Source organism: Aedes aegypti, chromosome 1 (genome assembly GCF_002204515.2).
Source record: "Aedes aegypti strain LVP_AGWG chromosome 1, AaegL5.0 Primary Assembly, whole genome shotgun sequence".
Lineage (NCBI taxonomy): Eukaryota > Metazoa > Arthropoda > Insecta > Diptera > Culicidae > Aedes > Aedes aegypti.
The window spans coordinates 220,451,797-220,476,120 of NC_035107.1; the positions used below are offsets into that span (position 1 = coordinate 220,451,797).

Below are 24,324 nucleotides of genomic sequence, written 5' to 3' on the forward strand. Positions count from 1 at the left end.
TATATTATTTGATGCTTCTATTTCAGTAGAATTAGCGTAAGAGATGACTTTGACGTGACGAATCAGTTTACCGTAAAGTGTGTGGCATTGGAAAAGTTGGGTATTTAGTAGAGCCACCAAGTGTGATGCTCTTCAAAGTCTACTCCATGTAAAACTATAATTGGGAAGGATTCGTAAAAAAATATGTACAGAGAAGAAGAGATGCACTATTATTAGGCAGGTATGTGCTCTCGACTGCTTAAAAACTAGTATAGCCCGTTAATGCAAAACACAAATATGCTAAATATTATGAACGGAGGGCATCTGGCGAGACCATTTGTTGAGTAGTCGAAATGAAAGTAGATTGGTTCAACAAACTATAGCTACAGATCAGGTTTTTGGGTGGAGATCTCATATTGAGAAAATTGACAGAACGAATATCTTTCAATCTTAACGCAACAACTCCCTTTTTTAATCGTTGACACATAGATGGCGCAGAAAACGCTCAGTGTTGCCAATTTTCCCAACATAAAACCGTCCCTTCTAGATAGGTATGTGAAAGCGTAACTCACGAATTACACACGCGGTGGAGCTAGTCATTACGGTTCATGCCACCGGACGAAATCCTCCAGCGTTCTTGGGATCTGATTGCGGTAGGGAATACCGAACTTGGTGATTACCGTCGAGCAGAGACACTTCAGACTGATGTAGTTTACCAGCGGGATGTCATTGACGGGGTTCATCGCTATCAGCGACATGGGTCGATCGTCGTTCCGGTTCGGTTGATCCAGATGCGCACCGTACTCCAGCAGGGTGTGAACTAACTGTAAAGGAAAAAGCAAAAAGTAACATTAACAGGACTGGTAGCGACTTAAAAATAGGAACTATAGAGACCTATAAAACAAAAGGCTCGATAAATGTCTAGAAAAAAAATCAAGAGGATCTTCATGATGAATCCTCGATTGAATTTACTGAGGAATTCATCGAAGAGTTCTCAATAGTTTTTTCGAATAACCTCTCGAGGAATTTTCAGAGCTATTCCTGGGAGTAATCATAGATAAATTCTTGAAGGAATTCACACGCACACATTCACAAATCGTAGAAAATCTTGTAGGGTTTCATGGAAAAATCCTTAAACAATTTGTTGGAAGATCGCCTAGAGTAGCAACTGGCGAAATCGGTTGAAATTATAGTGAAAAATATATACAAAAAAATCGTACGGTAACCTTTGGATAAAAAAAATCACAGTAATCTCAGAGTAAATTACTGGTGGTTGTAGCGTTGGAATCAAGGTATATTGAAAGTACAGGTACAACAATCTAAGCAGTCACTGGATGCGGGAAGTGGTAAACCAAAAGGGTGTACAAAGTGACAGCTGGCGAGTCGGCGAGCTGGTCGATATGTTTTTGTATTTTGCCATCCATAAGTTTCTTTCATATCCATAGAGATGTTTATCGCAAGATCGTTGCGTGTCTGATAAGTGAAGGCAAGCAGGATAAAGTTTCATTGTCTCCAAGATTAAATCAAATTATTTTATTTTAGGCGCCATCATTTGTTTTTTTTTTGCTGTTAGAGATTACGGTAATACGGTCGCCATCACTAAAAACCGTAGTGTGGTTTTTCATCAATCCCCGAACGGTCGAGAGCGAAACGAAACAAAATTGTGATTATCGTCATGTGACCAATACGATGGTCGGTTGTCACAGAACAACCAAGTAATATGGAAATATGCAACGCATTCTGCTAAGTAAAAAGAGCCACAATTGAATTGTATTAAAATTAAGTTTTCTGTGTACATTAGGAGATAGTTTCAATTCATTCATTAAAAGCGTTGTTGCATTTTTTTGCCTGGATCAAAATCCTAAAACAGGGATAAAACGCTTTAAGACTAACGATGTTGAAACAAATTTATTTTATTGTTGAACCAATGGAATGAATCAAACAGTATTCAATTGATCGGGTCGTTTTTTGGCATTCATCTTTCGCAATCGCTTCTCGCTGAAATTTGCCAACATTCTAGTTTTTCCGATTACCGTAAAGTGCCCTAATTCAGCGCAGTGCCTAATTCCGCGCATTTCATACAAAATTATTTATATATGGAAATACACATTAATATTTCAGCAACTTTTATTGCTATTCGAGGCTACTTTGATTTAGCATAAGTTTGATTCACAAATAAAAGCAAATAAGGCATTTTTTCGCGGCATAAAAAAATAATCAGTGAAGGCCCGTCGGAGTAGACGTCATTTTTCTAATTTTCTTAGCGTCCGTGCTAAGACTGTAGGACAACAACAAACGCGATTTCTTTATCAAAAATGTTTTATTTTTTATGCAATATTCCATGGAACTACTTGCTACAGATATGTTTCATGGTGCTTCTATGAAATCTTATCAAATATTAGCATAATTATTGAGTTTTATTCAAAAAAGTATTGCGCGGAATTAGGCTACGTCTTTTTTTATAATGCCCTAATTCCGCGCACTGTTCTTCGTATAACAACAGACAAGTAAAACATGCTACATCCGTCTTCACATCTGTCTATTTCTCTGAAAAGTAACTTCATGCATATATACGTTTCATGTACAAGCAGAATATCGGAAAATCCCACTTAGGCAGCGTCCATAAATGACTTAGCATTTTTTGACCAATTTTTGACGCCCCCTCCCCTTCGTAGCCTATTTTTTCCATACTTAATACATGGTTTGTAGCAAAATCGTAGACTTCACCCTCCCCCTAAAATGCTACGTCATTTATGGACGCTCCCTTACAGGGAAAAATACCTCGTGGTTTATGCACAGACCCAAAAAAATAGTCTATACATCTGTGCGCACAAAATTGACTTAGCATAATGAACCACACATAACATTGCCAATGTACACTTGTTTATGATTCTTATTTATATTATACAATCCACATAGAATTATTGGAAAAACAACATATGTCGTAATTTGTAGTAGACCCCACAAATTACGACACATTCTCGGGAAATGATTCACAGAAACGTTACGATCCCTACATAATTTACGAAGCCTCCATACAAAAAGTATGATACGGAGGAGAGGGATTGAAAATGGCCATATTTTGTGTGACGTAATTTATGAGGTTTCTTTTTTGCTTAAAAAATTAAGTTTCAGTTACCCGTGGCATTAGTGGATACCATTAATTTATTTGCTTAGGGTTCATTCACAAATTTTATAACGCTGAATATGGTCATTTTTGACACCCGCCCACCCCCTCGTAACGCCTTTTGTATGAGCCATAACATCATGAGGACACCCACCCACCCACTTCAGCGTTATGAAATTTGTGAATGGGCCCTTAAAGCTTATTGATTCCAAGCAATAATGCGAACTAGTCCTTGTATTGTACGAACAGTGCAGAATACAAATAGGGGTAGTCGGGGCTGTTTCGCCAATGGGGTGGAATGATTCACATTGGCATGGAGGTTTTCAAGGGGCCTTCCTTAGTAGAGTGATTAGAGTCCGCGGTTACAAAGCCAAGCCATGCTGCCAATTCCCGTTAATGCCAAGAAGAAGATGGGGTTTTTTCTCGACCGAATTGTTCAAAACTATGCAATAAAAAACATATTGAAGCCAAATATGAGCTCAGTAGATTTCGAAAGAGTATTTCATTTCTAACTTTCCAGTAGAGTAAATAAAATAATTAAATTGTTAGATTCTATGAGATAATTTTACAACATAAAATAGGGAGCTCATATCACCCCATTGACAGAAAAATCGACGAAAAATTCATTCGTGATTTTTTTAAGGCAACGGAAATCGTGCATATCTAGTGTATTGATCTTAAAATTGCAATTCTAACGACTTTTCTTAAGATGGCCAAATTGCCTCACTTTCCCCTAGACGAAATTCACACGTACCAATGCCACGATATTGGTTATCTTTATTTCATGTGATAGACAAAAAAGTAATAAAAAAAAAATGAACGTAGACCAAAAAGTTACGGTTCATACAAAACTCTACGTTTTCTCATACAAAAAGTGTAACGGAAGGGGAGGGGTTGAACATTTTCAATTCAATTACGTAACGAATGGATGCAGCCCCTCATAAAAAATAATGTTAATTTGATTGCTTCATGAGTGCGCGGAATTAGGCATTCTTCTGCGCGGAATATGGAAAAGCGTTTAAAAAATGCGCGGAATTAGGCAATTCCAACGAGTGAACTATTTCAAAAAAAATTACGAATGTAAATTATGAATACAGTCTAGTTTATATTTTTCCCATAATCTAGAATATATTTGCTAGCGATCCACACATAAAGCTTTTTTGTTGATGCAATACTATTTTTAATGTAACCATTTGAATCGGTTTATTCCTCAACTGCGCTGAATTACGGCACTTTACGGTATCTCTGTCCGATGCAACTTCTTCGATTTAAGGAATCCAAAGCATTAGTTTGACAAAGCCAATTGAGGGTGCCCTGAAAGATTCCGAACGCGGATGAGAAATGCGTCAGATTATCATTTACCTTTTTGCCAATAGATCTTGAGGTATGTTCTTCATTTTACTATGTTACCTATAAAAGAACTTCATTATCCTAGAAAGCTTCCAACTGATTTCTCTACAATGGATCAATGCACGAGTTCACTATTTGACGTTTGAACGGTGCCGTGTTATTTACGTGACCATGGCAACAAGTGAATTCGGCACCGCTCAAACGTCAAATTAGTGAACTCGTGCATCGGTCCATAGTGAAATATTGACGTTTCAGTTGGTGCACAAAACAAAACAAACTGTGAAGAGAAAAAACAGACTAGATTTCATGGCATGCTGGACTATTCCATGAAAACGAAGTGGCCAGCTGTCGTATACTTTTCCAATATGGCGGTTTCAGCAATTTGACATATCGTATTACCTCCCTTTTAGATACCTTGGTTGGAATGTTCAAGCATTTCTTGGAGCAAATTTTGGATAAATTCTTCTAAGCATGCTTTGAAAAATCGCTGGAAGATTATTACAAACCGATACAACTCACCTCCCGTTCGTAATTGTACGGCATGGATGCCACCAGCAGAGGCGTCGACTTGCTCTCGTTCTTGGCATTGACATGAGCTCCGCACTCCAACAGCAACTTGGCCACATTCAGATTCGGAAAGATCACCCTCAAACTGCTGTCGTCGGTAAAATATCCACTCTTGATCACGTTCAACCTCGACACGGACAGATGTAGCAAAGTGTCGTTGGTGATGGCACTGCGGATGTTGTTACGGACCAGCTTCTGTACCGAGACGTTGACCAATTCCCGGTCCTCTTCGCTTTTGGTCGTCGAGATCAGTAGATACATCAGATGAGTTAGACACTTGAGGATCCTGTCGAAGTTTTCCTGCTGCTTCCGATGCACCGGACGGATGTTGAGCAACTGGCGGGCATCTGGAAATAGTAAAAAGAAATAAAAAAAAGCAGAAATATTGAAACCCTGTCGAAGTTGTGACGCATACAGTCGTTTGGCCTAAGGTACCGTGAGGCAAGTGGGTAAGGAAAATCGCATTAACTAGATAAGGTTCTTGCCACCATAAAAGCGCCCATTCACAAATTTCATAACGGTGGGGGTGGGTGGGTGTCCTAACGATGTTACGGCCCATACAAAAACTGTATAATATTCATGCAAAATTGTGAGTCGACAATAAGGAAGGAGCGACCAACACAGCTCTGGTCCTCACAAGTTCCTTCCTCGCGCTTCCACGGGTCAAATGATGACAAAGACCGCCAGCTAAGGGTTGCGTACTTAGCTGGTAGTGCAGCCTGGGCACTGTTGTCCTTCTGACATCAGCTAGAGTGAGGAGGTGCGTCTCGAGCGTCTGTCCACCAAGGAGGTGCGGCTCAAACAGCGTCTGTTCTGGCATCCAGCGGCTGAGTATGAAATGCTGTATCACGTCAGCTACACCTGAGGTGGCAGCCCCCCCACCATCGTGATGTAGGTATCGCGACCCTGGTAAGGTAGCATATCGAATTTCTTACCTAGCACGAAAAATGGAGAAAGGAGAAATAACGAACGATATTTTCGGCAACCGACCTGGCAACGAAATAAGGACTATAATTGGAAACTCGGTACCTGGAATATCAGGACGTTAAATGAACCCGGACGAGTGAGCCTTTTGGCTCGTGAATTGCAGAAGGTTGGAGTGAGCGTGGCTGCTATTCAGGAAGTAAGATGGCCTAGAACTGGAGAACGTGAATTCAGGGCAGTGGAACCCGTCGCCAACACAGCTTTCAAATACAACATCTACCATAGTGGCAGCGATAAGGCAGAGCATGGCGTCGGATTCATAGTGATCGGGAAGCAGATGAAGCGTGTTATGCGGTGGAAACCGATTAATGAACGAATCTGCGTATTGAGGATACGGGGCAAATTCTTCAACTACAGTCTGATCAACATCTATGCGCCGACAAACGATAAACCCGACGACACGAAGGATGCGTTTTATGATTGTCTCGACAAGACCTACGGAGAGTGCCCAAAACATGACGTAAAAGTTGTTATCGGGGATGCCAACGCTCAGGTCGGAAGGGAGGATTTTTTCCGCCCTATAATTGGTACGGAGAGCCTTCACTCCGCCACCAATGAAAACGGCCTAAGGCTAATAACTTTTGCTGCAGCTAGAGGGATGGCCATCAGCAGCACCTACTTTGCAAGCAAAGACATCCGAAAGTACACCTGGATGCACCCAAATGGCGAGCTCTGCAACCAAATAGACCACGTTTTGGTGGACGGTCGGCATTTCTCGGATGTCATCGATGTGAGGACCTTTAGAGGCCCAAACATCGACTCTGATCACTATCTCGTTGTTAGTAAAATTCGTGCACGGTTGTCTACCGTGGCGAACACAAGAACACAGCGACCGTTGCGTTTCAATATCCAGCGCTTATCAACAGAAGGTGTAGCAGACGAGTACCGCCGGAAGCTTGATGAGCGGATAAGGGGATACAACGTAGGCGAAAACCTCAACAATCTGTGGGAGTCTATCCACGGTGCGATGAGCACAGCAGCGCGAGAGGTGATAGGTACTGCTCAGAGACGACCCAGAAACGGTTGGTTTGATGAGGAGTGCCAGAATGTGACGGATGAGAAGAATGTTGCCAGAAGTCGGATGTTAGTGTCTGGTACCCGGCAGAATAGAGAGCGGTACAAGGAAGCTAGAGCAGCCGAGAAACGAATTCACCGCAGAAAGAAAACGCAGTATGAAGAAGACATCATTACTGAGGCGCAAAACAGCAGCGAACAAAACGATATGCGGAGATTTTACGAAACTGTCAATGGCGTACGGAGAAAAACTGCGCCGTCTCCCGTCATGTGCAATGACCGCGAAGGTAACTTGCTGACAGACAAAATCTTGGTGGCTGCCAGGTGGAAAGAACACTTCGAGCAATTGTTTAATGGAGAGAACACGAGCGCGTCTGAGAACAGATTAATCATCAGCAACGATGGACAAGCTGTGGAGCCCCCGACGCTAGATGAGGTTAGAAGAGCGATTAAGGAGTTGAAGACCTGTAAGGCTGCTGGAAAAGACGAGCTCCCGGCCGAACTTTTCAAGCACGGTAGTGAGCAGCTGTACAAAATACTGCACCGTACCCTGTTAAGGATATGGGAGGAAGAAGAATTGCCTGCTAGCTGGCTGTAGGGCCTCATTTGCCCTCTGTATAAGAAAGGCCACAGATTGGAGTGCGCCAATTACCGAGGAATAACGCTCCTCAATTTGGCGTACAAAATAATGTCGCGTGTTCTGTTCAACAGATTGAGACCGCTGGAGGAGTCCTTCGTCGGCGAATACCAAGCTGGTTTTCGTGAGGGCCGATCAACGACGGATGAAATGTTTACCTTGCGACAAATGCTTGAAAAGTTCCGGGTATACAACTTGCAACTCATCATCTGTTCATTGATTTCAAGGCGGCGTACGATTCAGTAAAGAGAAATGAGTTATGGCAGATAATGGTAGAACACGGTTTTCCGGCGAAACTGATTAGACTGATTCGTGCAACGTTGGATGGATCGAAATCAAGTGTGCGGGTTGTGGATGAGACTTCAACCTCCTTCGTAACCTTAGATGGATTGAAGCAAGGAGATGCGCTTTCGAACCTTTTGTTCAACATTGCTCTCGAAGGAGCTATGAGGAGAGCGGGCGTGCAAAGAAGCGGTACCATCGTCACCCGGTCGCATATGCTCCTGGGTTTTGCGGACGATATCGATATAATCGGAATTGATCGTCGAGCCGTAGAAGAGGCATTCATGCCTTTTCAAAGGGAGACAGCGAGGATTGGACTTACCGTCAACACCAGCAAAACTAAGTACATGATCGCTGGTAGACAGCGTGGTTCCAATCGTGACGTTGGTAGTGTAGTGGTGCTAGGTGGCGAAAAATTTGAAGTAGTGGAAGAATTTGTGTATCTTGGTACTTTAGTGACTTGCGATAATGATGTTACCCGCGAGGTGAAAAGGCGTCTTGCAGCTGCAAATAGGGCTTTTTACGGGCTCCGTAACCAGCTTAAGTCCCGTAGCCTGCAGACGAAAACAAAATTCGCGCTATATAAGACTCTTATCCTTCCGGTTGCTCTATACGGCCATGAATCCTGGACGTTAAAAGAGGTCGACCGGAAAGCGTTTGGAGTTTTTGAGCGTAAAGTGCTGCGAACAATACTCGGCGGTAAACAAGAAAATGGCATCTGGCGGCATCGCATGAATCATGAGTTGTACCAAGTATATAAAGAAGTGGATATTATCAAGCTCATAAAACACGGCAGGCTGCGTTGGGCTGGTCACGTGGTACGAATGCCGGAAGAACGACAAGCAAAAATAATATTCAGTAGAGAACCCGGACGAGGCCGTCGGCTTCGTGGTAGGCCGCGCACATGTTGGCTTTTTGCAGTTGAAGAGGACTTAAGGGCACTTAACGTTCAGGGCGACTGGAAGAGATTGGCTCAGGACCGATCCCAGTGGAGAAGAATTATCCATTCGGCGTAAATTCAACGTAGCGGATTGTAGCTCATCAAGTATCAAGTAAGTACCACCAGGCTCTTCGTTTGTGATAGGTTAATCGTAGAAAAATATAAAAGGTACGATTTTTTATATTACACATTAAATGAAGCCCAGGCATTTGTAGGTTATATAAGAATGCAATTTTTCAAACAATTTCAAAAAAATACAAAAAAGTTTCAAAAGTCATAAAAAACTTTTCTTATATGCGTGTTATGAGTCAAGGTACCGTAAAGTGCCGTAATTCAGCGCAGTTAAGGAATAAAACGATTCAAATGGTGACTTAAAAAATAGTATTGCATCAACAAAAAAGCTTTTTGGGTGGATCGCTAGCAAATCTATTCTAGATTATGAGAAACATATAAACTAGACTGTATTCATAATTTAAATTCGTGAATTTTTTGAAATAGTTCACTCGTAATTGCCTAATTCCGCGCATTTTTTAAACGCTTTTCCATATTCCGCGCAGAAGAATGCCTAATTCCGCGCACTCATGAAACAATCAAATTAACATTAATTTTGATGAGGGGCTGCATCCATTCGTTACGTAACACTTAAAATTGAAAATTTTCAACCCCCTCCCCTTCCGTAACACTTTTTGTATGAGAAAACGTAGAGTTTTGTATGAACCGTAATTTTTCAGTCTACGTTCAGTTTTTTTTATTATTTTTTTCTATCACATGAAATAACGATAACCAATACCGTGGCATTGGTACGTGTGAATTTCGTCTAGGGGAAAGTGGGGCAATTTGGCCATCTTAAGAAAAGTCGTTAGTATTGCAATTTTTAGATCAATACACTAGATATGCACGATTTCCGTTGTCTTAAAAAAATCACGAATGAGCTTTTCGTCGATTTTTTTGTCGATGGGGTGATATGAGCACCCTATTTTATGTTGTGAAATTATCTCATAGAATCTAACAAGTTAAATATTTTATTATTTATTAAGTTGAGAAATGAAATATCGAATCGAACCCAGACACCTTCAGCATGGCTTTGCTTTGTAGCCGCGGACTCTAATCACTCTGCTAAGGAAGGCCCCTGAAAAACCTCCATGCCAATGTGAATCATTCCGTCCCATTGGCAAAACCGCCCCGACTACCCCTATTTGTTTTCATACAATACAAGGACTAGTTCGCATTATTGCTTGGAATCAAAAAGTTTTAAGCAAATCAATTAATGGTATCCATTAATACCACGGGTAACTGAAACTTAATTTTTTTAAGCAAAAAAGAAACCTCAGAAGAACCTAAGGGTCATCCATAAATTACGTCACACAAAATATGGTCATTTTCAATCCCTCTCCTCCGTATTATCATACTTTTTGTATGAAGGCTTCGTAGATTATGTAGGGATCGTAACGTTTCCGTGAATCATTTCCCGAGAATGTGTCGTAATTTGTGGGGTCTTCTATAAATTACGACATATGTTGTTTTTCCAATAATTCTATATGGATTGTATAATATAAATAAGAATCATAAACAAGTGTACATTGGTAATGTTATGTGTGGTTCATAATGCTAAGTCAATTTTGTGCGCACAGATGTATAGACTATTTTTTTGGGGTTGTGCATAAACCACGTAGTATTTTTCCCTGTAAGGGACCGTCCATAAATGACGTAGCATTTTAGGAGGAGGGGGAAGTCTACGATTTTGCTACGAACCATGTATTAAGTATGGAGAAAAAGGCTACGAAGGGGGAGGGGGTGTCAAAAATTGGTCAAAAAATGCTACGTTATTTATGGACGCTGCCTAAGTGGGTTTTCCCTATATTCCGCTTGTATATGAAACGTATGTATGCATGAAGTTACTTTTCAGAGAAATAGACAGATGTGAAGACGGATATAACATGTTTTACTTGTCTGTTGTTATACGAAGAAAAGTGCACGGAATTAGGGCATTATGGAAAAAAGAGGTAGCCTAATTCCGCGCAATACTTTTTTGAATGAAACTCAATAATTATGGTAATATTTGATAAGATTTCATAGAAGCACCATGAAACATATCTGTAGCATATAGTTCCTTGGAATATTGCATAAAAAATAAAATATTTTTGATAAAGAATCGCGTTTGTTGTTGTCCTACAGTCTTAGCACGGACGCTAAGAAAATTAGAAAAATGACGTCTACTCCGACGGGCCTTCACTGATTTTTTTTTACGCCACGAAAAAATGCCTTATTTGCTTTTATTTGTGATTCAAACTTATGCAAAATCAAAGTTGCCTTGAATACCATTAAAAGTTGTTGAAATATTAATGTGTATATTTCCGCGAAGCAATTCAAATTTTTAAATTACTCCGCAATATTGCTATTTTCATGTAAAAATCGAATCAAAAAAATCAAATACTATTTTTCACCAAAAATACATATAATATTGAATATTGTATCGTTATCTTAAAGGCAAATAAAACCTGTACATTTTTGAATGGGTTTAATATTTGTCATATAATTAACCTTATGATATCATAGAGCATGACACGGTACAACAGACAAAAATGTATTTGAAGCCAAAAATTTTCATATTTCAAATCGCGAATTCGTCAAGGTCAAACAGCCACTCAAATAAAGATAAACTAACTAATCAGCTATTGAAACTTTCACAGTTTTTAGGGTTCTGGCTAGTGGAAGCATCCTTTATGAGATATTAAGGGGTCATACTCTGTTTTTAAGCTCAAAACTAAGGTAGCCTATGTTGGCCCGTCCATTCCTATATTTTATTATTACCTGAAATTGAATGTACGATCATCAGTTTATGGAAGAAATATGATCAAATTAAAAGTTTTTCAGATTTATTCCAAACGTCCATTATGCCAATCGACTGTATACCAAACAGAATTAAGCTGAAACGCATTAGACCAAACAGGTTAGACCTCTCCAGGTCACCACATTCCAACTCACCATTGATATTCGAAGTCAGCACTTGGAACACGGCGTACACATCTTCGAATCGCGGCATTCCCTGCTCGACGAACCCATTTGGCATCACATCCGCGTACTTATCGAGCAAATCCAGCATCAGTCGGACTATCGCCTGTGCCGTAAGGCACGTGTCCGAGTACAGAATGGAATACTTTTGTACCCGAACCTGCAACGCCAGCAGCCACAGATCGATACATCGTTGGAAGCGTAAAGAGTCCGCGTAGGACGCACCCCGGAACATCAACCGGAACAGGGTGTCCTTGTGGTCGATGCCCAGTATCCGTTCGTAGATGAGCAAGCTCTGAATTCGCATGGCGTCCACATCGGCGGCAATATTGTCCAGTTCGGCTATCGTGGAGAATTCGACCGCATTGCCGTACGCGTACCGGAGCGGAATCTCCGGCTTTTTACGGATGTAGTTCGCGTCCCGCAAGCGGATGTGATGGGCCAGTCGCCAGTGGAGGATCGCTACCCGAGTTTCGTTGTGATCGTCGATGAAGGTGGATCCGATCAGTTCGTGGGCGTCGGCCAACCGTTCCGACGAGTAGTTGATGCGGTTTTTCAAGTAATCGAAAATCTGGTGCGCACCCTTGAGGCACGCTGTTTGAAGGGCATCATCCCCGTAGCGACTTTTGGCGAACGGATCGGCACCGTGCTCCAGGAGCAGCTGGGCAGTTTCCAGTCGGTGTTCTTGGATGGCGTAATGGAGAGCGGTTTTGTCCTGGATGTCACGGGCATTTACGTCGGCTCCCTTGCTGATAAGGTAGCTGCACAGTTGCACCGATTGAACCGAATTGATAAGGCATGTTCCACCGTTGTAGTTGGGCTTCCGGATGTCGGCTCCGTTTTCAACCAGGTATTGGACTGAAAGTGAACGAAAAGAGGGGTTAGCTACATTTGTTGGCAGACTCTACGAATATCTCAAATGCGACAGTCACAATAATTTCCTAGAAAGTTTTAGTTCAGGCTGATTTCTAATATAAATATGTGTGTTGCTGCATATGTAGATTCTTTTCAAGCTATAACATCTGTTGGAATTGGTATTTTATAAGTCAACGATACCCTATTAGAAAACATTTGGTATACCTTTCGCCAGGTCAAGCAAAAAAGCTTGAAACTGTGTTTTTTCCTGCAGCTATGATTCCGAACGGGTTTGCCAGTACCAACCAAGGTTCAAAAACGAATTCGTGGAGATAAGATTTCTGGATGAAACTAGTGAAAGTGTACAACTAGAGGTTTTGCTGGCGACCATATCCATTAGCGCAAATATGACATTATTTCCAAGACCATTTTTTAAATCAATATGTAGTTCCATGCTCACTTACCTATGTCAATGTGCGTCATGAAGCAGGCACTTCGCAGCGGCGTCGAGCCCGTATCGGAGAGAGCGTTGATGTTGGCGCCCAACCGAACTAGGCACTTCACCACCGGGAGCTTACCGGAAACGCATGCACACCACAGCGGTGTAACGCAGTGGACGGAACGGTCTTCCGGCACTTCGTACAGGCCCTTTTGTTCGCTGTCCGCATCGCAGACCGTGATGAGATACTCGGTGATCTTGACGTTTCCCCGGCGGCAGGCAATGAACAACGGTGAGCATCCATCCCGGGTTCGCTTTACCACCTCCTTGCGAATGTGGCGCGGTAATCTGTAGAAAAAAATATGTTAAGGGTATTTTTTACACATATATTATTTTATTAAATTTTTCCCAAATTGTTGCATTTTCATCATTCTTATCCTTTTTGGCGTAACGTTTTTACTTCGACAGAACGTGCTTCTCATATTAGTGTTCTATAAGCTCTTCCACAGTTAATAACTAAAATTGTCATTGCCAAAGTAACATGTTTGCATTCGTATGACAGGAAACAATTATATACCCAGATAAATCGAGAAAATTTCCATTACGAAAAGATCTGAGACCTTCAGGAAATCAAACCTAGACACCTTCAGCACAGCTTTAAAAATCAAGCACTCGAGCACGTGTTTTAGATTTTTTTAGATCTCGTGTATCTATAGCAATGTACTAACGATCACTTTTTTTTTTTACAAAGAGGCAATCTGCAACCAAATCCCGAAGAAGCTAACTCAGGAAGCGTGGGGATGGCACATCACAACCCACTTAAACCAGCCTGTTGAATTTCTCAAGTGGTGTAGAGAGTGCAAAAACGTTACCCTTGGCCTCAGACCCTTATCTCCCCGGAATCATAGACTATGAATGGAGCAAAAAGTGAAACCAAATCTAGGGTTTTGTTCTACTTCGTCGTAAGCGTAACTATTTGTCGTATTAAACTTTAAATGTTCCACTACGGCGGATATTCAAACTTTTTTTTTTTTTTTTTTTTTTTTTTTTTTTTTTTTTTTTTTTTTTTTTTTTTTTTTTATATCTTTATTTGAGTGTATTTTAACGCACGAGGGCTAGTTCTACACTTGGATATTCAAACTTACCTGCAACATAGATTCATTTTCCAAGTGTAATTTTGTGAAAGCTGTTATGGTTTGTACACTTGTACACCAAAAATGCAATAAAACTAGTGTATTTCGGTAAATAACTTCAGTTCAATAATTCACTTTGCACTTTATTACCGAAATCGCATGGACGAACACGATTTGAGAGAAATGCTTAGCGATCGACTGAGCCACACACCACTTTCCAACACAAGTTTCTGCCCGCCCCCGTGGGTGACTTACTTCGCCGGGCACTTATTTTCACTATGGAAAACCTTCGTACTTCTTCACTGAAGGATTTCATTCCAATCACACGCCGTAAAACTCCAATAAATCACCAAATTTTACGAAATTTCCTCAACCGCCGCGAATAATTGAGAATGTAAACAAAGTTCTATCCGTCTTACTGAGATAAAAAAGCTTGTGCGCATCAATGTGTGCGCGACGCTCGACGTAAAAATACGGTTCCTTTGATTGTGTTGTTTTCGCTGTACTGTGAGCAAATGCCATAATTGTACGGTCAAAAGGAATTGTGTTCATATGTTTGGGCTGAATTTTGATGACGAACAATTAATTTTAAAGGAAATTAGTATATTCCATCATGCTGAAGGAATGGAGGGAGATGCCCGTAGATCTATATATTCTAGCAAAACATTTTATTATAGCATTGATATGTTGTGTTTTAACCATTCAATACACACAGTGAGCCGTAAGTTGTGAGACGAATCTGGAAACTGATTGCGACGGAGTTGAAAACGATACGACGGATTGATGCATTTTCTTTGCATTATTTCCAAAAAGAGATCAAGATTTATCAAAATGTTATTGTACAATGCTAAAGCCGTTTTGAGAAAGAATTGTTTGACATCGGTTTGTATCAGCATCATTCACTGCAATACTGGTAAAATTGCAGTTCTCACTGATCAATGCTTAATACGATGGATACTAACACATCACCCTATCTATCGAACTGTCGAACCGTCTACCGTAAAATGGGGCGAATAGAAACACTTTTCGACACGTTTGAATGTGTACAACTTAAACCGTGTGGATAAAAACCAATTTTATTAGCCTTAAATATGGGTCGCGTCTTCCTTTGCTAAGACCCTAATTGCTGTTAAAAAATAAAAATTAAATCATACAAAGATTTATGAAAATGTTGTATGTTTCTATTCACCCCGCAATGGGGCGAATAGAAACACTGTTCAGTAAATATCAATACTTTTTTTCATTTTAATGGAAAAATAAACACATTTTTAAGTGCATCTTGAAGAAATATCAACATGTAGTTACTTAGTGAAGAAAAAAAAATCAAAATTTTCAAAACTAAGTTCAATTTTTGATCATTTTTGGAATCAGCTAAAATGGCGGATGTTTCAAGCTATCAAAAATTATTGAGACTTTAATATTTTTTTCTCTATTTTTTAATGAGAAATGTAGCAAAATTTTTAATTTGAAAATAGTCTAGCGATACTCTGCTGTTTTTAAACTACTGGAAAAATTTTTTTCAGTAGGTTTTAAAAGTTCATCATTACATAACAGTCACATTTTTAACTGAAGGTCACTTTGTTTCTATTCGCCCCACTTTTTCTATTCACCCCGTTTTACGGTACCTATCGAGCAGAGCAGCAAAACAGATAAAGGCTATTTTAGAAGAAGAACAACTATTCAATGAAGTCTCTTTGCGCAACTCTCTGTATATAGACTCTGCCCGGGATCACCTAACGGTATTTTTTTTTTCTGGGAGGGGCCAGTGCATATAGCACTTAACACATGCAGCAGAAGCCTAGGCAAACTGTCCAGGGCAAGGGACCAGCCTCGGCAGGGCTAATTCTCCTAATAATGAATATTCTCGTAATGATTATAAATCAAAATATATTATTTGTAAAGCATTTAAAAGTCACGTCGGTAATCCACCATAATCTGAATTTACTAAGTCCACTAGGAATCAGGACAGGAGTTTACCGAGCAAGTTTACAAGATCTCAATAAGAATCTTTTTAAAAGGAAATTACCAAAATATACCAAAAAACTGTTGTTTGAGAAGCCATCGATTTTTTTTTCTTTATTTGTTTATTTGGAAGGCTCAAGCGCCCTAAGGCATAACGGAGCCGATTGCTAAACACTGATTACAAAGTTCAATTACATGTATAACCTTGTAAAATCAGTTCATTTATCCTTATATCATCTTCTTCAATATACTGTTTCCGCAACTCTACATCGTCGATCCACGAATACGAAACCGCGGGAGAGACATCAGGTACCACAGCAACGCTGCTGCTCTATGGTCGAGGCTGAAGGTGCGGGTTTTTTCGCAGTTTGGTTGTTCGCTGTGTCCGAGTCGACTGATCGCTGTCTTTTTGTTTCTGGTTTAGGTGCTGTTGGTTTGCTATCGGCATCCAGAGGCTTCGACAGTGATGGCCATTGTTTGTCGATGTTTATCGTCTCGTTCTGTTGTTGTGTAGCTGGTGATTTTATTTGCTTCTGGACTTGAGGTGATGGGCTAACAGAAACCGTTTCAGATTTGGCTGCGGCTTCTGAACACCGAAGATTTGGATGCATTTTTTCCCGCAGTTTTTACACGGACGGATTTTTTTTTTTTAAGGCACTCCGTGCTCGTGGCCACTACTGTGCCGGACTCAGTTGATCTGTAGCTGCTTTATCGATACAGATCTATTTTCAACTTATCTATATGTACATCTAGTTTCACTCTCTCCTACTCTTTTACTCTCACACCGAGCAGGTAGGAGAGAGCTCTGCTATTAGTGAGGCTAGCTGCCTGCGAAGAGGGTCAGTTTGTCTCAGTCACCATCTGATACTGACGGAGGATGGATGTGCTCCGTGAGGCGTCTTCTGGTGGCTGGACGGGTTTTTTGTGGAGGGGCTGGGAATCGAACCCATGACCTTCCGCTTATGAAGCGGAAGCGTAACCTCAAGGCTACAGACCCCCCTACGGACGGATTTGTTGAAAATGTCTAACTGACGTAGTTTTATGTTGTATGGTTACGTATGATGGTAAAGGTGTGTTAATTTTCATAATGGTGTTCGAGTGGTGCGAACACCATTATTGAGGCCTGGAAAATAGTTTTTCCAGACATCATTTCTAAAGCTGAACACATCACCATACTGGGACATATGGTTGATGATCGCAAGGTTATCAATTTCCTCCTGGAGGTCATGGATACGCACGTCAAAAGCCGTGCTATCGACGTAAATAGGTAGTGGAATATTCAGCTTTATCCCATCGCACACCATACAATGCTTCAGATGGTGCTTCGAAGCAAAACTAGAAGCGGCTTGCTCACTATGCAACACCAGGTCCACAACATTTTTAACATTGTGGAGCTGCAAGCATTTCACTGCCGTCATGTCCACTTTGAGTTCCTCATCAAGCAACTTCTTGATGTCCGGAATGCTTGGTCAATACAATTTTTCCTCGACACCGGCATGATCACGAAAAAATAATAGAAATCGGGTGGAGCAAAACAACGTACGTCTCGTGTGAGAGAAAGATGAGTAGCAACTGAACTTTTTTTCAAAAACTATGCTATTTTTAATATGATTTGAATTTTTGCATATGTTTTCAAAGTTTCATCAGTAACCAAAGAATTCACATCAATAAATTTTCTAAAAATGCTAAAGATAGGTATCTATTAAGCATCACTTCTCCAAGCTGTTTTGAATAATTCAAGAAACTTGCTGATGGGCTACTTGTAAGTCAACAAACGACCTTAGGAAGAATCGTCAAAAAAATAAAACGTTAGAATTTCATCATAAATCTTGTCAATAATCTTTGCAGAAATCTTTCGAGAATCTGTACGACAAATGTCAGTCGAAAATCTCATCAGTCTAGCTGATAAACTCAAGACGAAGCCAGTGGAAACAGTGAACAATTTTCTTCAGTCCCATCAATAGTGCACCAAGAAATTACGAGAATATGGAACCAAGAATATATAATCAATTGCCGGAAAGTATTAAACATTCCCATTCAATCAATGAGTTCATGAAACGTTTAAAAAAAATAAATTACACAGCTAGTTCGTTAAACAAACAATCATAAACGACCCTTTAAAAGAACTATGGTTCATTAGGAATTGTGTAAGCTAGTGTGGGAAGATATGCCACGGAGCGGACTAATTGCGGTTCTACGGAACGGATAACGAAGAAATTATACGCGAAGTTTACTTTACAAACCTACCATACCTTGATACCTTGATGGCTACAGCGTATTGTCACGCCATTGCCGGGCGTACAGTAAACCTCCATCTTCGTCGGTCTTGGGCGAAACTTCTCCAGTTGCCCCGAACGTTTAGGGTCGCCAGGTCCTCTTCCACTGCGTACAGCCAGCGTATTCGTGGTCTTACCCGAAGCCGCCGACCTCTACCTGGCTCCCTGCTGAATATTATTTTCGCAATTCTTTCTTCCGACATTCACACTAAGTGACCAGCCCACTGAAGTCTGCCGTATTTTATACGCTTGATAATATTCGCATCTTTATACACTTGATACAACTCGTGATTCATGCGTCTGCGCCACACGCCATTTTCGAGCTTCCCACCGAGTATTGTCCGCACTTTACGCTCGAAAACACCGAGAGCTTCCCGGTCTGACTCTTTCAACGTCCACGCTTCGTGCCCGTAGAGAGCCACCGGAAACCGGAAGAATCAATGTTATATCCAGGGCGAATTTTGTCTCTGTTTGCAAGCTGCGGGACCTAAGTTGGTTACGTAGTCCGTAAAAGGCCCTATTCGCAGCCGAAACACGTCTTTTCACTTCGCTGGAAACGTCGTTGTTACATGCAACAAGTGTTCCAAGGTAAACAAATACTTCAACAACTTCGAACACATTCCCATCAATCACTACCTCAGCACCAACACCACCAGGCCTACCTCTATCGCTACCTGCAACCATGTACTTCGTTTTGGTAGAGTCAATGGTCAGGCCTATCCTCGCTGTCTCCCTCTTCAGAGGCACGAAATCTTCCACTGACCTGCGATCGATTCCAATTAGGCCAAGGAGCATGTGCGATCTTGTGATAATAGTGCCATTTCTCTGCACGCCAGATCTCCTAATAGCACCCTCGAGTGCAATGTTGAACAATAAATTCGAAAGTGCGTCTCCCTGCTTCAGCCCGTCTAACGTCACAGGTTGACACTTCGTCAGCGATTCGAACACTTGATTTCGAGCCATCCAGCGTAGCACGTATCAGCCTAATTAGTTTCGCCGGAAAACCATTTTCAGACATTATCTGCCAAAGCTCATTTCTTTTCACTGAGTCGTACGCCGCCTTGAAATCAGTAAACAGATGGTGAGTCTGCAAGTTGTACTCCCGGAATTTATCTAGGATCATTCGCAAGGTAAACATATGGTCCGTTGTCGAACGGCCCTCACGAAAACCAGTTTGGTATTCGTCGACGAAGGACTCCTCGAGCGGTCTCAGTCTGTTAAACAGGTTGCGCGACAGAATTTTGTACGCCGAATTCAGCAGGGTAATTCCTCTGTAATTGGCACACTCCAGTCTGTGTCCTTTTTTGTAGATTGGGCGTATGGTGCCATCCAACCAGCCAGTGGGCAATTCTTCGTCCTCCCATACCTTCAGAAGTACTTGGTGGATCGACTGATAAAGCTGCTCACTTCGCTGATAGCCTTTTTAACCTCCCCTATGGTCGGTGGATCCACAGCTTGATTGTCATCGTCAATGTTCATCCTGTTCCTCGCTACATTTCCATTTTCACCGTTCAACAATTGCTGAAGCTGCTCCTTCCATCTGGCAGCAACCGCCGTTTTATCGGTCAGCAAATTCCCTTCTCGATCATTGCACATGGGCACTGGTACGGTGCTGTGCCGCGCACCATTGACCGTAGCATAGAATCTCCGCATAGCATTCCGGTTCATGCTTTCTTGTGCTTCAGCTACCACACTTTCTTCGTGCTGCCTTTTCTTTCTGCGGTGGATTCGCTTTTCTTAGGCTCTCGCTGCCCTGTACCGTTATCTGATCTGTCGGGTACCGGCTACAAGCATACGGCTTCTGGCGACATTCTTCATGTCTGTCACTCTCTGGCACTCTTCATCGAACTAGTCGTTTCGTCTTCGTCGTTGACCAGTGCCGATCACTTCCCGCGCCGTTGTTGTCACAGCTACGTGGATAGGGTCCCACAGGCTGTCGACGTTGATTCTTTCCAACTGCTCAACTCGTTGCTGACGGTACTCTGCAGCTACCCCATCAGTCGACAACCGTTGTATATTGAAGCGCAGCGTTCTGCTTGTTCTGGAACTCGTGACGCTGGATAACCGCGCCCGAATTTTAGCTATAACGAAATAATGATCCGAGTCGATATTAGGGCCTCGGAAGGTCCTGACATCCGTGACATCTGAAAAATGTATCCCATCAACCAGCACGTGGTCTATTTGGGAGCAGGCATCGCCACTCGGGTGTCGCCAGACATATTTGCGAAGTAGGTACTGCTGATTGCCATCCCTCTAGCAGCAACGAAGGTTACTAGCCGCAGGCCATTATCATTGGTAGCGGAATGGAGACTTTCCGTTCCAAAGACGGGTCGGAAGAAATCTTTTTTCCCGATCTGCGCATTTGCATCGCCGATGACTCGACATCTTGTTTTGGGCACTCTCCGTAGGCCTTATCCAGGCTCTCATAGAACTCATCCCTCATGGCATCGGGCTTATCATTCGTTGACGCATATATGCTGATTAGGCTGTAGTTGAAGAACTTGCCCTTCATTCTCAACACACAGATTCGGTCGCTTACCGGTTTCCACCAAATAATTCGGTTCATCTGCTTCCCAATCACTATGAAGCCAACTCCACGTTTTGCTCTGTCGCCACCGACTTAGTAGATGTGGTACTTGAATGAAGTGTTGGCGATAAAGCCCACCGCTCGGAATTCGCGTTACACCCGATTCTGTTTTTGCACGGGGGATGCGTACCGAAACATTGGAACAAATGTCGAAAAAAATATTAATTTTAGACAAAAATTGCTGCAATCTTCTATTGCCACGATCAATTTCTTCTATATTTTGTTTACGTTAACTGAAAGCGTTTTTTTTTCTTTCATAAGCAGATGAAACCAACTCACCTGTAAAAATTCTGTACTGCTACTTCAAATGAAATGTAATATCACCGACAAACAGACGTCACACTCTCACCGATGTCCATCGACCACCTTTTAAACGGCCAATTCAAATATATGGTAGGTGGCCAATCCACCACCCGCAGCGCTCGCATCATTTATGTTCGCGTTTGACGTTTACACACTACCGCCATCTGTTGGTCCATCGGCCAAATACACCGATTTTAGCATTGGGCGCACATGTCTTCGTGACTATGATTTTGATCGCGGTTTGTTCTAAGTGTTACGTCTGTTTGTCTGTGGTAATATGTTCTTAACAAAATGTTAATAATAGCTTAATTTAGTTTTGTCAAACTGGGATGATAGTGTTGCCTAACATAGAACTCCTAGATGTAAAAAACGAATGTAATGTTTGCAATGATACTAATAAAGGATTTTTTTTTTTTTTTTTTTTTTTTTTTTTTTTTTTTTTTTTTTTTTTTTTTTTTTTTTTTGTCGGTAGCGATAGGGGTAGTACTGGCACTCTTAATCTGCCCTAAGCTCCTTCCCAGCATTTGCTTTTATAAGCCTCTATTGCGTTCATCACACAGACGTTCCTAAGCAATGTTGCTCAAATGGTCACTGTGTACCCTAGCAGCAATCAGCCCTTACCGTAGTAGTTTTGCAGTCTAGTACTTTAGACTACTATCAAACTATGATAAGGCCTGAAATGCTACTAGAGTGGTTAAAGTGAAGAACGAAATAGTTTTATTAAAAGGTCCTAATTTCCCATTTCATTTCATCACTCACTGTCGTCACTTTTATTTTCGACACTATCACGTTTATCACCGATTATCACTCATCAACTTTCGTAATACACTTCAGATATACTTTCCATTATATCACTTTTCACGTCACACCATTTTCATATAAATTCAATAGCATTTACCATCTGTTAGCATTACTAAGTAATTAAAAGATATTCAATTTAAATGTTTCATTATTTTTGTTGCTGTAGAGTCATTACTATTCAAACTACAATTTAGCACTATCAACAAAGTTACAGTAAAACAAAATCACTTTGATCCATTTTGCTCCATTGCACTCGCTGTCATTATTAACACTTTTATCATGCATGTTTGAAGAACTAGGCAATAATGTTTATATTCAGAGAAATGATTGAAAAATGTATTATGGAATTTATTAAATTAGTAGAGTTCACATAATTATACATCATTATTATTATATTTCTAACAAAACTATCAGAATCACTTAGAATTTCATTTTCGAATTTTCATCACCATAGATTTTATTATAAACACACTATTAGCACCAACACAATCACTAAATTTAATAACAACAAGTATTACGCGCAGTTCCACCAAACACCCATTCTTATGTTGCATTATAAAACGATTGATCACACGTTAGCTTCGAAACTTAACAACCATTACTGATTAGTACAAAGGATGCTACAGCTCGTGGTAAACGAACTGAACCATCAACAACCAGCACTGGTTTATAAGTAACTAATGAGCCCTGGCGGTCCCTCCGTTCGAAGAGGACCTGATAATACGCCGAAACATATTAACAGATCCTCCGCCTGAATGCAGCCGTTTCATGATAAATCATGAACCGTTAGAGGTGTGCCAAAGTATTGGGAAGGTGATATGTTTCACAGACGGGTATTATTATGGTGCACCTTCTACTTTGGCACCGTCAAACCCTGTGATCGTGGCCAGGGTATGATACTAATAAAGGAATTAAAACAAAAAAAGACATTGAAAACCATCGTTCTATACGACACGTAGGTAAAAATTCTGTATACCAATATACAAATAAGCATAAGCAACCAAAAGAGCCTCAGCTGATGAAATTCATACAAAAAACTGACATCGATTACGACACAGCGACCTTGAAACTGCCTGTGCGTTGTTTTCATGACCCTCCCGAATAACTACCGAACCCAGCAAAAATCCCATCCTCCTCCCCCGCAGCAAGACTTACCCTTCCAGTCGCTCCCGCAGACCTTTGGGCAGTGGACTCTGGTCGCTGCAGATTTTCGTTTCCTGGATCAGCTCATTGCTGATCTGCTCCAAGTTCCGGTGTTGACTTAGGTTCGAACTGTGCGTATACTTCCCCATTGGGGAACGGGAACTTTGCGCCGCTGCTTCTCCGGAGCAGCGACGGCACGATTCCCCTTGACGGCACTCGGACTCGACTTCTCCGGTTGGATTTTCACTTCTAGCGGATCGACAAGACGCACAACTATCCACCCGTACGCACGACAGAAAACACAGCTTGGAATCGACTGCGGACTTCCACCCAGGAATGGTTTCGATTCGTTTCGACACCGGAAGAGACGACCATCAACAAAATTTGGATTGTGCACAAATTTTCAAGGATGCCACCTGCACTGGCCCGAGAAAAACTCACTTTTTAACTTCCTGTCGCGCTTGTCCTCCCTCGGTCGCGGACACGGTCCACTAGGTTTTATTATTATTGCCAGCACAAAAGTAACATTGGAAAACAAAAATTTTTTAGTTTGCCTTTTGCGAACGAGATGAAGGCAGCCACGAAGATTTTTTTGTTTTTGTTCGCTCTCTCTCGCGTGAAGTGTCAAACTGCAGTCTCTCTTACACGTCCAAAAGATTTCACACCAAAATGAGTTTATTTCGTACTAACTAACATGTCGTTCTGGGTTTCCGCATTGAAATTTAATGGAAAACTACACCGATTTCATCCTTTAATTCACTAGAATTTTGAATGAGTTGCGTACATAAAGTACATTTTCATTAAAAATCCGGAAAGTTTATGTTTATGGCATGCTAAGTTTTACAGCGGCAGACTAGATACAAATATTTTTGGCAAAAAAAACGAACAGGTCTAATATGGTTTAGGTCGATGATGAATCGAACACAACACGCT

The 24,324-nt window shown here is 41.3% G+C and overlaps 1 protein-coding gene across 1 annotated transcript; it reads right to left on the reverse strand.

The window, feature by feature from the left end:
• On the reverse strand, nt 1-24,013 carry LOC5579208 (protein fem-1 homolog C). Its single transcript, XM_001657281.2, has 5 exons — nt 23,404-24,013; nt 13,212-13,534; nt 11,866-12,750; nt 4,976-5,370; nt 1-803 (listed from the first exon to the last, which is right to left on the reverse strand). Exons 1-5 carry the CDS (start codon nt 23,538-23,540, stop codon nt 579-581), a joined length of 1,965 nt encoding a protein of 654 aa, XP_001657331.2. The 5' UTR covers nt 23,541-24,013; the 3' UTR covers nt 1-578.
• Nucleotides 24,014-24,324: the final 311 nt, after the last annotated feature.

Excerpts from the sequence above, each read along its gene's own strand:
- LOC5579208 (XM_001657281.2), bottom strand. The coding sequence starts at position 23,540 with ATGGGGAAGTATACGCACAGTTCGAACCTAAGTCAACACCGGAACTTG. Across the intron at positions 12,751-13,211 it reads CATGACGCACATTGACATAG|TCCAATACCTGGTTGAAAAC; the intron begins GTAAGTGAGCAT and ends GTTCACTTTCAG. Across the intron at positions 5,371-11,865 it reads GCTGACTTCGAATATCAATG|ATGCCCGCCAGTTGCTCAAC; the intron begins GTGAGTTGGAAT and ends TACTATTTCCAG.